At 41.4% G+C, this 17,433-nt stretch overlaps 1 protein-coding gene across 1 annotated transcript in view; it reads right to left on the bottom strand.

Annotated features, from left to right (window-relative positions):
- Positions 1 to 17,433, bottom strand: part of ABCA13 (ATP binding cassette subfamily A member 13) — a gene marked incomplete at both ends in the record, with an annotated part of 326,203 nt that overhangs the window by 185,137 nt on the left and 123,633 nt on the right. Inside the window, 5 exon segments of the mRNA XM_080701162.1 lie at positions 1,978 to 2,047; positions 4,759 to 5,088; positions 6,903 to 7,017; positions 10,383 to 10,689; positions 13,041 to 13,217. Coding sequence (XP_080557288.1) covers positions 1,978 to 2,047; positions 4,759 to 5,088; positions 6,903 to 7,017; positions 10,383 to 10,689; positions 13,041 to 13,217 — 999 coding nt within the window.

Here is a 17,433-nt window from a genome sequence, read left to right as displayed (position 1 = left end):
AAGGTCACTGTACTTACATCTAGTTTTATTTACTCAACCAAAAAAAAAAAAAATTCCATGTTAAGGGAAAATAAGCATGTTTAATAAAACTCCTTGAGAACCCCAATTCTAAATTATGAAATTCTCTGTTTTACGAAAACATAGGATAGAGAAGATCTAGGAAGGGAAAGAATTTTATTTTCTTATAATATTTTTGCAACTTATCTGTGGAATAAAATATTTTAAGAATTTTTTAATTTGCTTATGATATTGGGCTAGAACTCAATAAAAATAAATGCATATGCTTTGATCATTGGGTGTTTGTTGGAATTTGAGCTAAAATATTCAAATAGTCTAGCAGTGACCATTTTTATTCCATGTCTTGATTCGATTGACTTTAAAGATCAGCTGGAGGAATAAGAAGAAATCTTCCGCTAAAGGACATTGTAACATGGGTCACTGAAAATGTCAGGAAAATCTAAAAAACTGAAAATTAACTGGCAAAGCAACAGCAACGGGAATTGAGTTGTGTTTATGGTATATATTTTGCCTGTCTTTTTACAAAACACACCCCAAACCATACGAACACCTAAGAAATATATGTCTGTCCTTGCTCGGGAGTTTGGATGTCAAAGTCTCAATGTAAGTGAAAAATGCTGCCAACAACTTTTTTAAAAAATCATTTCACGCTGCATTAACAGGAGTAAAATATATAGAAAAGCACCGGAGATAGTTGTGTTCCATTCTAAGCTGGTTAGACTGTGGTAGATCCTAAAGGTAGTGAATATGTGAGCTGATAAATGTGTGAAGGGTTATATGGAAGAGGAAACTATAGTGAACTAGAAGAAGTCCATGGAGAATCTACGAGAACAGATCCCAGTTCAGCAACATCCCAGCTGACGGGATGGATGCACACACCCCACTCTGGAAGAATATGGAAAGTCACGAAGGTGACCACCTATCAGGAGTGTCCTAAAGAAGGTCCAACCATTAGCCGGGGGGCTGACTTGGATGGGTTCTACGGCTCGGGTGGCATAATCATTTTTTATTCTCTCAAATCCTGGGTAACTCAATAGCGGAAATCATTTATATCAACAAAACCGAATGCCAGGATCTCCTCCCAAATTCTTTATTTGGTAATGAAGACTTTCTACTATAGTGCTTGCAACATAACTATAAATTTCAAAAAAAAAAAAAACTAAATAACTGGCTACCATTTTTAATTTTTCTCTTTTCTTATTTTTTGACTTCTAATTTATTATATATATATATATATATATATATATATATATATATATATATATGATGTGAGATTCAAAATGACACATTTCCCAGCCTACTCTCCCTCCCTTCTTCCCAATACCTGTTGGGGAGATTGGTAGTAATTCTTTCATGCATTGATCAAACCTTATCTGAACTGTTCCTTCCCCTAAGCCTTGTTTTCCCTCCTCATCACCCTCCCCCAATCACCTCCCACTACTTTACTGGTCTCTCTCCTCATTTGACTGCAATCTCTTCGGTTTCTTACTTTCTCCCTCACTTCCACATATGAGAAAAAACATCTGACTCTTGGCTCTCTGAGACTGGCTGATTTCACTTAGTGTAAATATTCTCTAGTTCCTTTTATTTTCCTGCAAATGTTATAATTTTGTTTCCTATGGCTGAGTAAAATTCCATTGTGTGTATATACTAGGTTTTCTTTATTCATTCATCTGCTGATGGGTGCCAAGCTGGAAATAATAACTCGACCTTTTTGGACTGTGCTGCTATAATTATCGACGCGCATGTACTACTATTGTATTCTGAACTCAATTCATTTGGAAAGATACTGAGGAGTGATAGAGCTGAGTCATATTATGGTTCTATTCCTAGTCTTTTGAGGAACGTCTACACTGATCTCCATAGTGGTTCTTGGTACCACCAACAGCATATAAATTATCCTATTCCTCACATCCTCTCCAGAATTTATCATTTTCTTTAAAAGTTGTATCTTCTTACCTGCCTCCTGTCCTTCCAGAAATGTGATGAAAAATACTCCTTGTCCAAAGGCAGTCGTTGAGAGAAAGCACTGCCCAAATGTGGGTGGTGTGGGAAGGAAAACAGCACATCAGTATTGGATTAGGACCACAGAAAATCCATAACACCAGATTCAAAGAGAGATTCCATGAAACCTTCTGATTCTAAAGATGCCAAACCATTGCTCTGGGCAGTAATTTAAATATCTGAGCCTAAAAGGCTTAGCAAACTGTCAGCCCACTTGGAAAAATCTCACTAACAAGCTAGTTTTTAATGTTGAAAAGAATTATTTCTCTTTTCTTCGATTCTTGACCTGTCATAAATCCAATGTGCTATATTCAGAAGTGTGTAACAAGAAACAGTGGAAATGGAATAGAGCAATTCACTGTTTCTTATTATTAAGTGAATACCCTGGAGCACACTGCAAGCAAACTCATGGGACACCAACACTATTACACACTAGAAAGAGAGTGTACCGAAGGAACATGTTATTTTATCTTTAGCAGGAAGGTCCTTTGTCAGGAAAATAAAGCCTACTGGAAAAGGATCTTAAGAAATGCAAGGTAGCAGAATTAGCTTTATTCAACTGCTAGAAAACATTTGAATATGCAAAAAGGAAACCAAATTCTGTATGCACGGAACACTTAAATATAAGGACTGAAGTGAAAGCAAAAATAATAGCACTTGAAATTCAGCTCAGCTCATCAATGATTCTACATGTAAAAAGATTATGGGGGAGAGACACTAACTGGTCCCATTTTTGTTTATTTTTCTGAAAATATCAAATTAATACTAACACAAAAGTATTGGTTTTGAATTATTGCAAGTGTGACATAAGCTCACCAAACCCATAAGCACACATCAATGGGCCAGATGCTAATTAACTATAGCTACCTTTTTATTACATATATTCATACTGTATGTATATGTCTAGTACAAAACAGAAAGCAATCATTGGTTTATTGAAGTTGGGGAAAGATAATCATATAAAGGTGAGCACCTTCCAATTAATGGGGGGCTGTTGCAAATTCTGTGCTGGACCAAAAGACTTCTAAAAGCATTTACATACTCTTTAGCAGCTCTGAGACTCCACATTTCCCTGACACCTCCTCAAAATGGCGCTGGTCATACCTCCAGTGATGCTTTGAATACGGAATTTTCCCAGGAGATCAGGGGTTGAAAGCATGATGGCCAAAGCAGCAAAGTTCAGAGGTGAGGTTTTTGTGCAATGCCTGTACCTTGAGGGTTCTAACCTCCTCAGCTATGATGAGCAGTGTGTCCTGCAAGTGTTTATCTTTCCCCAGCGCGCTCGCTCTCTCTCTCTCTCTCTCCCTCCCTCCCTCCCTCCCTCCCTCCCTCCCTCCCTCTCTCCCTCTCCCTCTCCCTCTGTCCCTCTCTTTCTGCTTCCTGGCTACTATGAGTGAGCTGAGAGCTTTTCTTGGCTACATCCTTGGAGCCAGCTGCTCATGGACTGAAATCTCTAAAACTGTGAGCCAAAATAAATATTTCCTCCTCTAAGTTGTTCTTGGAAACAGTAAGGAACAGCTAACATCCTTCCCCCCTGCCCTGCCCCATAGAGCCATAGACTGAAATATAAGAAAGTCACTTGTCTTGCTGGGGGAAGCCAAGACTGGAATGTACGCAAACAGATATTACACTGACTGTGAAACTGATGTACTAGTGGCTGGTCACCCCTTCCACAATGGTTAAGTCACTACTAAGTGTCAGGTGCTGTGCTTGCCAGACAATAGTCATAAAAGAACTAGCATCCCTCTATCTTCTATGTATTTTATATTGCAGGTCCGAAAGAAAGTACATTCTAATGAATGAGTGACTCCAACATTGCTGATAGAGGAATCTTTCCACAGAAGTGATGTAATTCATGATGCTTTAAGGAAAAATTGCTCACTTTTGACTTTTAAAAGGTCTTCCGCCAGGTGTGCTGGCACAGGCCTGTAATCCCAGCGCTTGGGAGGCTAGTCAGGAGAACTGCAGGTTCTCAGTCAACCTCACCAACTTCATGAGGCCCTCTGCAACCTACTGGGATGGTTTTAAAAGTTTATTTAAAAAGAAGAATGAAATAGGGCTGGGATGTAGTGCAAAGGTAGAATGAGACTGGGTCCTGTCTCCAGTACAAAAAAAGAGATTCAAATATAAATAAATAAGTAAGTAAATAAATAAATAAATAAAATGGCTTTAAAAGTCTTTTTTTTTTTCTTTCCGTGCATGAAACAAAAAGGAGCCAAAGTGATATGCTTCCTTAATTCCACTGATTTCCCAGAGTCTTCAGAGAGACCAAATATATAAAAAATAAATAAATAAATAAATGGCAATCCCTAGTAGGCTGCCATGCAGCAAAACTCTGCATCTTCAGTGGATGACCACTGCAAGTTTTGCATATGTGGGTAGAATAAAGTATGTAAGCCAGGCATCGTGGAGCACGCTTGTAATCCCAGTACCTGGGAGGCTGAGACAAGAGGATCGCTGGTTTGAAGCCAGCCTCAGCAGCTTAGGGAGGCTCTCAGCAACTTAGTGAGAACCTGTTTCTAAATAAAATAGACAATAGGTCTGAAGGTGTAGTCTGGAGGTAAAAGACCCCTGGGTTCCATCCTCAGTACTACACACACAAAAAAAGCATAAATCAGAAACTCCATAGAGATCAGAAGATGACCAACTGGCCAATTGAGGATCGTGGTTTAGTGAGGATGGGTAGATGGTTATTTTGTTTTATTATACTTTTTTTTAACAAAACAATTCACTTACCAGAAATGTTTGAATGGCAAAACTTAGTTGGTTGTGCAGGACCAGTAGAATTATGTAGGGCAGAAAGCTGATCATATATGCCAGGCTGGTACACAGGGCCGCTGTATTAGCTTGGCTGAAAAATGCACTCAAGCAGTAACTCAGCATGACAACTGACACACCAAAATTCACAAGGAAGAGGAAGACGATGACAGCATTGCTGTGTGTGAAGATGCCACTTATTTTGAGAACGATGGCCAACACGGCACTGCTCAGGGTCAGCACCGCCATGTTCTCCAGGAACCAGGCCAGGAAGTGGATGGTTGGATGCACCCCCATCATCCGCATGTACTGTAGGAAGGGGAAAAGCCCAGAGTTATCACAGCAGAGGTTACTGGAGAGAGAACGGGCCAGATCATGGGACAGAGGAGTATTATACCAGGAGAAAGGCAAGCTGGCACAGCCTGCAAATTCAGTCCCGTGAAGGATACTGGGGAGAACATTTTCATCCCACAGTTGGCATGTGATTTTGAGGAGAAGCTTAAAAAGGAGACTGTGGACCACTGTAGAGGAGAGAGAGCTGAGGCTAAGAGATAATAAAATTATCTCTGCAGGAAGAACATACAGGGAAAGGCTGGGTGGGTGTCTTAGACCTCGGGTGTGGTGGACTGCAGCTTCCTTGTGTTTCCTTGTGGATCGAGGACTTGTCACTTTTAACTCACTTGTTTTTCATGGTGTTTGTGTTGGTTTTGTTTCATAAAGACTAAGAGCACTCATCGTGTCTCTCTCTGGCTTGCTTCTTTGGGAGGAATGAAATGCTGGTGCTTAAGCTCTTTGGTGGGGAAAGTTGTATGGGCTTTAAATATATGCCACAAAATGAAGAAACGTAACTCCTCCACTATACCTGCCATTTGCTGAGCTGGCAGGATGACTCTATGCAAGGAAAATACTTTGTGCTCAGGTCTCTATGTCAGGGGCCAAAATAAGTTGGGTAGAAACAATCATAAGTAGATAGGTTGAGAACAGGTAAATAGCATGCAAAACAGTGATGTCAGTTCTCTATGACACTTGCAAAGATGAAATAAAAGCACCTTTTACTTTACCACACTACTTCTCCAGCCAATAAATAAATATTTAGTAAGTGAAGGATGTGAGCCCATTGTCACCTGGTCTCACTGCTCTGCAAGAGTCAGTGAGCAGTCACATCTTCACTAGATACTTGTACAAACCCTCATTCTTCTTTTGTTCCCAGAGACATACACAGATATTTATTAAGGAAAATAAAAAATACACATTCAGGGGAAAATGTGGAGTCCCTCAAAAATGAGAGAGGCCTACAAACTTTCATTCTTTAAACTAATTGTGAAATTTTCAAGAACATCATAATTAGAACAAAAATAGCAAGACTTCATCAGGTGTAATGGCACACACCTATAATCACAGTATTCAGGAGGCTGAGGAAGGAGGATCACTGGCTCAAGGTCAGCCCCAACAATTTAGGGAGATTATGTTTCAAAAAAATAAAAATGGCTACGGGTGCTGGGCATGTTGGTGCACACTTGTAATCCCAGTACCTGGGATTCTAAGAACGGAGCATTGAGGGTTCACTGACAACCTCAGCTATTAGTGAGGCTCTCTGCCATTTAGTGAGACCCTGTTTTGAAATAAAAAATTAGAAAAATGGAGCTGTGGGTGTAGCTCAGAGGTGGAATAGCCCTGGGTTCAATCTCCAGTATTGAAAAAAAAAGAAAAGAAAAAGAAATGGCCGGGGGTATAGATCAGACGTGGAATCTTCTGGATAAATTTCCAGTACCAAAACAGAAAAGAAAAATAATAAGGTTTCATGTAGACTTTTAACTGAACGTTAAGATGGGAAGTCCACTGTGAGACTTTTCTACATTTCATAAGAATTGCTAATGAGCAACACTGGGTTTATTCTTTCATTCTCACGCATTGTTTGGCTTTCTTTTTCTCATTCAGAATTATCTGTCACACTGAAAACACACCAGACTTCAACAAAACGTGATGTTCCTGGGAAAGGAACCCAGGAGCCCTGGGGGAAGGGATGGCAGTGAAACAGAAAAACCTGCAGGGCTCCCTAGCCAGGATTCATCTCCAAAGCCCCAACCAGCCCGCCCTGTCAGCAGAAAGCCAAGACTCCTTACCTCTTCTATTTGGATCTCCCGCTCATACACCAGCTTCCGGACCATGCTGGCCACAGACACCATCCACGTCAACATCATGATGAGTGGGAAAAAGAAGCCAACGTTGTTCAGGAATCTGTGAGGGCAGAAGACAGTCAGACCCCAAGGCAAGCAGGATGCTTCTCTTTATCCTCATACACAGGAGCAGCGCAGACTCACAATCTGGTGTGTGGCCCAATGGCTTGATTCTGTCAATCTGATAGGTTAAAATCTGCTTTCACAGAATGGTATTTATTTTTGTAATCTCAGTACTTGAGAAGCTGAGACAGAGAAATTGCAGGTTCACAGCTAGCCTCAGCTACTTAGTGAGGCCCTCTACTACTTAGCAAGACCTTGTTTCAAAATAAAGAATAAAAAAATAGGCCTGGGGGTATACCTCAGAGGTAAAATGCCCTGGAGTTCAATCTCTAGTATAGCAAAATTAATTAATTAATTTAAAATTTGTATTTTTATTATTATCAGTAAGCTAATTTGTCACATGTTGAAAATTTTTTGAGAATTTTCATTTTGAAGTAAAAAAAAAACTTTACTTAACTAGGTCCTGGGTCAAAGAGAAAACAGAAATTCATACTAGACATATCTAGAAAACAGTAAATTTTTAGCTACATAGCATCTCAATGAGACACAGGTAAAATACTGGTCAAAAGAAAGTAATCAGAGCCAGGCATGATGGTGCATTCTTGTAATCCCAGTACTTAGGAGGCTGAGACAGGAGGATCACAGATTCAAGGCCATTTTCAGCTACTTACTGAGGCCCTCTGCAACTTAGACCCTGTTTCAAAATGTAAAAAAAAAAAAAAAAAAAAAAAAATAGGGCTGGGAATATAGCTCAGAGATAGAATGCTCCCCTGGGTTCAATTCCCAGTGCCACAAAAAGAAAGGAAAGAAAGGAAAGGAAAGGAAAGGAAAGGAAAGGAAAGGAAAGGAAAGGAAAGGAAAGGAAAGGAAGAAAAAAAGAAGAAAGAAGTCATGAAAGGTAAAAAAAAAAGTTATCATGGAAGATAGCTACAAAAATTTAAGGGGAAAAAAAAATTAAACATTAGTTCCAAGTTATAAAAAATAAATAATATAATGAAGATACCTAAAATGAAAGAATAAAAATAAGAACAGAAATAACAAATAAGTGAGAAAAGTGCCAGTATGGGGAATGGCCTAGGAAGATTTGGGAAAGCTCTGATTATTAATATATTTCAAAAGAAAATAATTGGTATATTTCAAAATAGTTGTGTCAAAATGGAGGCAAACATGGATAAAGAAAGGACTTGGTTTCGGCCTAAGAACAGGCAGCTATTCCAGTGTAAATCAACCTAGCTCAAAGTACTTAACAAGTCAATAGAGGAGAGCTAGGGCTTCCTCTTTCTAAAGACAGATCTACAAGAGGAGCTAGGGAGGAGGGGGCAGGGTTTGACCTTGCCCTTCATGAAAGGAGACACCTCACCACACCTTGCTAGGGAAGGTACTTTACAGGGATAAGGGGAGGTACCTTACAGGGACGTTCACTATGTCAGAGTCACGCAAACAAGATGGAGGTCATGGGTATAAAAAGTCCGGTCCACGTGTAAGCCCTTTGGTGTACTCATTCGAGTCATCCCCTCATGCCATCTCGGCATGGGGCTGTATTTCTATTTTCTTTATTTCTTTCTAATAAACTTCTTTAAATCTTCAGCAGCTGTCCAAGCGATGAATACTTATCCTTAGCTTAAGACAAGAATCCACGGTTTTTCTGTTTGTCTGTGTGTGTGGTGGTGGTGGGGATTACTTCTCCCCACGCACATTTCCCCCCCCCGCAACAAAAAGAAGACCAAAAATAGAATTATTAAAGTCCAGATACAGTTCTTTAAAAAAAAAAATAAACAAGAAAAGAGTGGTGTAATTATGGGCATAATTGCATTTTAAAATTCAAGAAAGGAGATGTCAAAAGAGAAAAACCACAGGAATCGAGGGGGTGAGGTGGATGAGGAAGGAGAATGGGGAACAGGCAAGAGGCCATTGTCCCACCTCACTTCCTCACTAGGATCTGGGTTCTTATTTAAAGCTGAGGCATTGCATGCTCACCAACATCTGTGTGGGGTCCGGCCGACTTTCACCTCCAACACTTTGAGCTCAATAAACCTCTTTCTAATATAGTTCCCAGCCTCAGGTATTGTTAGAGCATCAGAGAAAGAACTTATATAATAGTATGTATTTTATTCTCCATTCCTTCTACTCTGGGTAATCGCTTATTTATAAAAATTTATAATAAAGAGAACATTTTAAAGTCAACGCTAAGTAGCCTCAGAAAGGAGACTGTCCTCTTTTCAGGAGCGTGAAAATCAGACTACTAGTTTTCACAATCCTCTTTTTATTTATGTCTCCTCTGGAATTGACATAAAAGCATCACAAATAAACTTTGCAATGAGAAAATTAAGTTCTCTTATGCGGTGAAGTTATGCAGTTAAGCCTTTTTAGAAGGACACTCTGATCTTCATAAACATTTAATTGTCACCTTTTCCTTTCCCACAGGTGGCACCTCCTCTGTTTACATTTTAACAACCCCTTGTTAATGGTGTTTTGTCTGTTGCTTGTCTCTATTAGCGCTGTCCTGTGAGTTCAAAGACAGGAAAGTGATGAGCTTGTTGAATCAAAGTCGCACAGACAGGAAGAACCACAGAGAGAAACTGTTATCCTGTCACTGGGGAGGCAGGGCTTTGATTCAGATACAAGGTGGTGGCAGACATCCAGCCTCCACTTCCCACATCACCTGGCCTCTGCCCAACACCCTCCTCTGAACACCAGACACAGAGCTCCGCAGTCCTGGGAGAGCGCAGATCAGACTGGGGGCTTTGCATTTGGCATCCCTGGCTCTCAGGCACTAAGTGCACATCGCTCTTGTCGTGACCATGGAAACACCTCACATGTCCAAACTCCCACCCAACCAGATCTGATCTTAGTAGGTATATGAGAAAATTGCCCGACCACCCAGCACAGTGGAGTGAAATGAATCCTGAATGACCAAGAGTCCTGTATCAGGTGCTGAAGGGCAGTGGGATATGGCATCTCACTGGGGACTGAGATGCAGTGAGAAGATGCCACAACCTCTGTGTCACTTCATTTACATGGGTTCAGCATATAGTGCATGTAATATGGGTAATTCAAATTTTGCTTTCTGGAACTTTCTGGAATTTTCCTTTCAGAAAATTTCCATCTCTAATTGGTTGAATCTAGGGATGCAGAACTCATGGATGAAGAGGGTTAACTGTGTTTCAGCTCTCATGTTCCCACATGAATAGCTCAAGTATATTAAAAATGAACCTTAAGAAACTACAAGAAGGATGGAAAGTCCTCTTTGGTATGATTATAGAAAAGCCCAACGATCTTTTTGTCTATTCAGATTTTCAAATTCAAAGCTCCTCTCCCTGCTGGTGGGCACTGGAGAAAGCATGGCTTGACCCTGCTACTCACAGGTCGCTGGTGTGGCAGGGGTAGGGGGCTGCCTGTGTCTGCGTGGTCGGCTCCAGGGCCTCCCGCCCAGTCTGCACCATGGTAATGGCTCTCTCGATCATGTCTTGTAGTGGGACAAAGATGTAGTTGTATTTGAACCCGTCAGCTGGCAGACTCTGAGGATGAAACTTCCAAGAAGGGTTTTTTATCAGATCTGTTCTCATGCTATATAAGACGCTGGTCCGAATTGTATAGGTGACGTGTGGTGGCAATTTGAGAGCTGCTGATCTGACCCTCTTGCCCACTAAGGAGCTGTTAAATATGACACCTAATGGCAGAAAGGGAAAAAGAAAGCATCGTTACAACTGAGGGAAGAGCCACACGAGGCCAGCCCTGGTCAGATGGGAAAGCGGCAGCGCCAGGCCCCAGTATAGCCTCCTGGTTCTGCAGGAGGCCAAGCCAGTGTTCCGTTACACAGGAACTGGTGTTTAGCTGGATCCAAGATCGAATTCCCAGCCCAGTGTATCTTCATAGTTTAAACAAAACATTCTATGATGATACCACTAAAAGAGAGTATTTGCTTTGCATTTTTTGAAGAACTTAAAAAAAATATGCTAGCAAGCCCAAATAATCAGGCATATATTACCTAGAGTTACATATATAACTGGCAAAGTGGAGGCTCAGAATCTGTCTCTTCGAGGTTATTTATCATTCCTAACTAAAGTATATGGATTCTGCTTTCTGTCCCATGGATTCCTTGAATTTCATGCATAAAGCTTGTTATGAGTTGACATATCCTCCAAATATGTGTGCTTTTGTCCTAAATCCTAGGACCTCAGGACTCCTCATATTTAGGGATGGCATCTTAAGAGAAGTTATCACAATAAAATAAAGCCAAGAGAGGTGTCAAATGCCTATAATCTCAGTATTTGGGAGGCCAAGACAGGAGGATCACAGGTTCAAGACCAGTTTCAGCAACTCAGCAAGACTTTGAGTAGTAACAAAACAATATATTTTTTTTAAGGTCAGGGACTGTATCTTGGAGGTATAACACCTTTGGGTTTAATCCCCAATAACACAAACACATGTACATACACACACAGACATCTACATGAACACACACACACACACACACACACACACACACACATACACATACACACACACATGCCTTTAGGGCGGGCCATGATTCAATATGATAGTGTCCTTATAAAAAGGGGAAAATGGGAGCTGGGCGTGGTGGCACACACCTGTAATCTCAATACTTGGGAAACTGAAACAGAAGGACCACAGGTCAGGTTTGTGGCCAGCCTCTGTGACTTAGTAAAACACTGTTTCAAACTAAAAGATTAAAATAGGGCAGGGGGTACAGCTCAGAGGTAGAATACCCCATGCCCCTGGGTTCCATCCCCAGTACCACAAATAAATGAATGAGTGGATAAATAAATAAATAAATAAGCCGGGCATGGTAGCGCACGCTTGTAATCCCCGCGCTTGGGAGGCAGAGACAGGAGGATCACGCAGGTTCGAAGCCAGCCTCACTGGCTTAAGAGACCCTGTTTCCAAATAAAAATATAAAATAAGTCTGGGAGTGTAGCCTGGAAGTAGAAGGGTTTCCAGGAACCCCAGTACCACCCCAAAAAATAATAAATAATAAATAAATAAATAAATCTGGGCATGGTGGTGCACACTTGTAATCCCAGCATTCAGGAAGCTGAGACCAGAGGATCATAGTTTGAGGACAGCCTCAGCTACTTAGTGAGACCCTGTTTCAAAATAAAGAATAAAAAATAGGGCAGGGGTGTAGCTCAGAGGTCGAATGCCCTTGGGTTCCATCCCCAGACCCACAAAAATAAATAAATAAATAAATAAATAAATAAATAAATAAATAAATAAATGGAAATGTGAACACAGAGACAAACGCAAAGAGAACATCTGTAGAGGGACATAAGGAGAACACAGACAGAAGGCCCGTCTCACACAGCACTCACACAGGACCAACGGATGTCCAGCCACCAGAGCTACAAAACAACAAATGTCTGTCATTTAATGCACCCAGGCTACAGTGCTTTGTTATTCCAATCTTAGCAAACAAAACCTCAATAGAAAAATAATTAAATAGGGGCTGGAGATGTAGCTCAGTGATGGAGTTTTTAAATAGCCCCAGGTTCGATCCCCAGCACCAAAATCAATAATAATAATAATAATAATAATAATAATAATAATAATATTCAAAAAGAATATGAAGAACATATCACATTGTGATGAGCAAGTACAAAATTAACACTAGAATCTCACCAGCCATGGTTATTTTGCTCCCCCACCCCAGGATATCAAGATGCCATGATAAAGATTAAAGGCACAGCGTAAATTAAAGTATAACTTAACTGAGGGAAAATATGATTTATCATATGTGATTCAACCACACAGTAACGTCAAAAATAATAAAAACACATGTGGCAAGTTACATGTCCTCCGGCTGGTGCAAAGGACGTTAGTCATGGCGTGAAGCACATCTTTTCATTAACTCAAGGCGTATGTTTCTGCTTTTATAATGCCTTATCTGGAAAAAGGTTTCTGTTCTTTCTGTACCATCAGAAGAAACCCTCAGGGATAAGTAGGCGAAGGCGCGCCCTAGCAGAGCAGACGCCTCAGTGAACACATCCACCCGCTACTCACTGGCCAAGAAGTCGTTCTGCTGCATGAGTTCACGTGCTCGAGTCTCCAGGATGTCCACGGACTGCACGGCCTGGAAACGGTCCAGCATCACACAGGAGGAGAGGTTGACTAGGATATGGCCCAAGAAGCGGACATGCCCCGCCCCTGTGTGGTTAAACATCTTGTCCAGCATCACTCCTGAGGAAAGCAAACAAATTAGGACCCAGCAGCGTCCATTTCTCCTGTGTATAAACTGCCTGCCTAGTGGGGATCCTGAAAATGAATTTGAAAAGGAATACAAATCCCTCACTAACAATTCCTCGAAAGAGTGAAATTTCGTTCCCATACAAAATTTATTACTTATATGCTAAATGTGAGGTCCCGTTTTTGTCCCAGTTCTCTGAAATGCTGATACCCATATCTAAAAGGGTGGGAGGGAGTTCACTGACAAGGGGTGAAGCCGCATCGCAAGTGAAATTGTGATGTGAGATGTGAGCAGGAAAAATTACAGGAAAGATTAGAGTATCAAGAAAGAACCTATCACATAGAACTCAGTAAAAAACAACCAACTTAATATTCCAAGCAGGGGTCCACTGGTCTCAAACAACTTGCCTTCTCTGAAGCAGCAGGCACTTCATGAACATCACTTTATGACATCAATTTGCAAAAACAGTCACCTAAGCCAGTAGTGGTGGCTCACGCTTATAATCCCAATATTTGGGAGGCTGAGATGGAAGGATCACGGTTCACGGAGAGCCTCAGCTTCTTAGTGAGGCCCTTCGCAATTCACTGAGACACTATTTCAAAATAAAGAATAAAAAGTAGGGCTGGGGCTATAGCTCAAAGGTAGAATGACCCTGGGTTCCATCCCCAGTAACACAAAAAAATAAAGGGAGAAAAAAAAGTCAACTAGGACTATTAGCATCAAGGAAACCCAGTCTTTCCATAGTTTTGTCCTGAGATTGCAGTTGAAAATAATCAGATAGGTTGACACAGGCAATATTTTGGCTCCTTTGAAGCTGAATTTCAAACATCTTTCGGGGCAAAACACTGAGGAGGTCTCTCTTTGTTTTTTCTTTTTATTTCCCTCTCTAATTTCATAATGGAGATGGAAATTGAAATTGAAGGAAAAAAAAAGATAGTAGGGAATGAATATCCAGATCACAGCCTAGGGAAAAGAAGTGATCCAGCGATCACGTGACCCTCGGGTGTCTGGCTGGGAACCTGGCTCCTCCAGGAGTTGGCTGTGCAGGAAATGCTGCCAACAGAGACGCCATCACAGCCCCAGCCATGGGTCACTACAAGGGGGAGAGTGTGCCTCCCGTCCCTCAGGAGTACAGGAGCTGCAGCCCTCCTCAGCCCTGTCCTAGAAAGCCACTTGCCTAATGGATGTGATACTCACAGGTGAAAGGGTTCCACCCACCCAAGAACTCTCCACTCAGGGTTTAATAAAGAAGAGGATGAGGAAGAACTGAATCTACATGAAAAGAGCCAACGTGTTTGTACACACCCACAAGATACACAAAATATCCAGCAGTTCTTGAGACTAACCCAGACCAAAGTGTAGCATGGAGTAGCCGTTACTAACAAGATCACTCCTGTGGCCATGGGAACCTGGCTGTTCTATTCTCAAGCAGTTCCAGGACATCAGGTCCTGATACATTCTCTTCTCCAAAAGCACTTTAAAGAGCTAGGTTACACCTGGGCCCCTGAGGAGAGAGTAGCTCAAGCTAGAGTCTACAAGGAAGTCAACAGTAGATGCATGAAACTCACTCCCCACCAGTCAACAACTTGCAAGGGTTAAGACAAGAAGAATCTTGTTTAGACGGTTCACCTAGAGAGGACCTAGAAGGATCCGCAGAGATTGGGGTCTTACACCTCTGTGCATAGTGGGCCTTCCCAACTGCACAAATGTCCCCCACTGTGAGGAGAGTGACAGCCCATCACAGAGCGTCCTATGGTCCCTTGGAGAGCAATGGCCTGTGGCCTTGACGTGGATCTAGAAGGCTCAAAACAACTTCTAGTGGTGTGATCTGGTCCTGGAGCTGGACCCTCTTCACCAAACAACAGGGCATAGGGTGTTTGGCCTGGAGATGGGCACAGGTTCTCTGCTGTCCAGTGGGTCTTGGGGTCCAAGGGTCACGAGGAATTGAGTACCCGCTCACCACTCCTAGTCAGAAGCTGTGGATGTTTAAGCTTTATCTTGCTTACAAGATGAGAATGATAATCCACTCTGTAATCACTGCCTAAAGGTTAAGCGAAATAAAACACATGTAAACATGTTTTGTGCTCGCTGTTACTAGGGCAGAGTGTGTACACAATCAAAAGCCCGTAGTATGATAGGTATTAACCTATTATATAAAAATGGTTTCCAACAGAGGCACAGACCAAACACAGGGCTCTACCTTTGCCCTAAGGCTCAGATATCTGCTCAGGTAACATGGTAGGACCAGATGATGCTCTGTGTGGCCAGTGGATTTCTAGGCCTCTGAACCTCCTCACCCCAACCAACATGGGAAGCTTGTACTCCAGTTTATCTGCTATGAAGGCAGATTGCAGAGGGTGTGTGTTGCCTACTGGGTGTCACATGAGGAAAGCTGGTGCCAGCAGTTTTTAGTATCTCCTAGTCCATTTTCTTTATCTGTGTTCTTCTTCAAGATGGCACCACGTGCCCATAACTGCCCTGGCTGGTTGTCCCCAGCACACAGGGACACATCCCTGTGCTGCCTCACTTAGGGGTAAAAAGGGGAGAGATATAGGGGGTTGAGGAAGACACAGGGATCCTGGGCAAGTCCTTACAAGGAGAAATTTTTGAAAATGACTTCCATGTGTGTGTGTGTGTGTGAGAGAGAGAGAGAGAGAGAGAGAGAGAGAGAGAGAGAGAGTGTGTGTGTGTGTGTGTGTGTGTGTGTGTGTGTGTGTGTGTGTGAAAATATCTATTAGTCTATTCTTCATTTGCTTTAGTATAAAACAATTTCTCATTTGCCCCCAAGCACTGAGGCAACAGTGATAACTTTTGGCAATTTATTATATTCCCTCCAGGGCTTCCTGCAGACCCTGGTGCCTGGCCTGGTGCCTGCAAGAAATCCTAGTATTGGGCTCTAGAGACATCATTTTTGCTATGAATTGCTCCTATAAGGAGTGCACATGGTGTTTATGGTAACAAAGTGACTGGAATGGGTGCTCCTTGGAGTCTGTTGCTTCCTAACTGGTGTGAGTGAGATGTGAAGCTTGGGTATCTTTCTGTGCAAGGACAGGGCTGGGAGCCATCTAGATCCAAGGACCATGAGTACTGTGAAGCTGACAAGACACAGTGCTGCTCCCGCAGCCCAGCTACCACTGATTCCATAACGGGCCTGCAGAGCTACCCGGTCTGTCAAAGTTCCAGTTGTGTTGTTGGCAGCCTGAGCCAAGCAAAACTATCCATGAGGCTGCCGTGAAACTAAGTGTCTGTGTGTGAGTACTGAAGAGACGTGTATCTATTACTGCAATATATAATACATGTCACATATATTATATAGAACAATATATAATAAGATGGCAATATTATCAAAGTAGTAGTGAATGTCAATTACTATGGTATTTATATTTGTTAAGGAAGATAACAAGGTTCCAATCAATTGTCTTCTTTAATTTCTCTGCATTAAACTGAGCAGAATATCTAGAAAATAGAAGGCTAACATATAGGATGTCCATTCAATTATCTTATGGAGAATTGGATAGTGTTTAATTTTATAGTATGGTACAAACAGGGGATGTCTTTATATTGCATTTTTATTTGCTGATCCTATGCCATAGAATCTATTTCTTTATAAGCTTGCCTTGTTAGCTCGGTTAGATAATTTAACTGCATACAATTCCAGATGTTAAATGCAATTAAGAATGACTTGACCTCAGTATAGTGTTGTTTTAATTATCTTCCAGGGGAGGAATCAAAGCTCTTTCTTTAACGGCATTAAGAAGGTGAATCATATGTATAATTGGGAGATATCAATACAGAGGTGGAAAAAGACAGATATACACACACACACATACACAAACACACACACACACACACACACACACACACACACACACACACATCTTTGTGTGTATAACCAGACCCACAGTTCTACATCCATGGTTCTACATCCATGAATTCAGCTGACTGCACATCAAAGAAATTTAAAAAAATTTCATCAATGATAAACCTGTACTTACTTTTATTTCTTGTCATTATTTCCTAAACAATACAGATAACAACTATTCATTTAGCATTTACAGCATATTAGGTATTCCAAGTAGTCTAGGATGGTTTAAAGAATAAGGGAGGGTTGCATAAGTTATATTTTATACAAAGGATTCAAGCAATTGTGGATTTGGTAACTGCAAGGATTCCTGCACATACTGAGAGACTCCTATAGATACCAAAGAG

The sequence above is a fragment of the Muscardinus avellanarius genome (genome assembly GCF_963383645.1).
Source record: "Muscardinus avellanarius genome assembly, chromosome: 9".
Lineage (NCBI taxonomy): Eukaryota > Metazoa > Chordata > Mammalia > Rodentia > Gliridae > Muscardinus > Muscardinus avellanarius.
Note: the sequence above shows the minus strand (reverse complement) of the source record. Positions and strands in the feature narration are given on the sequence as shown.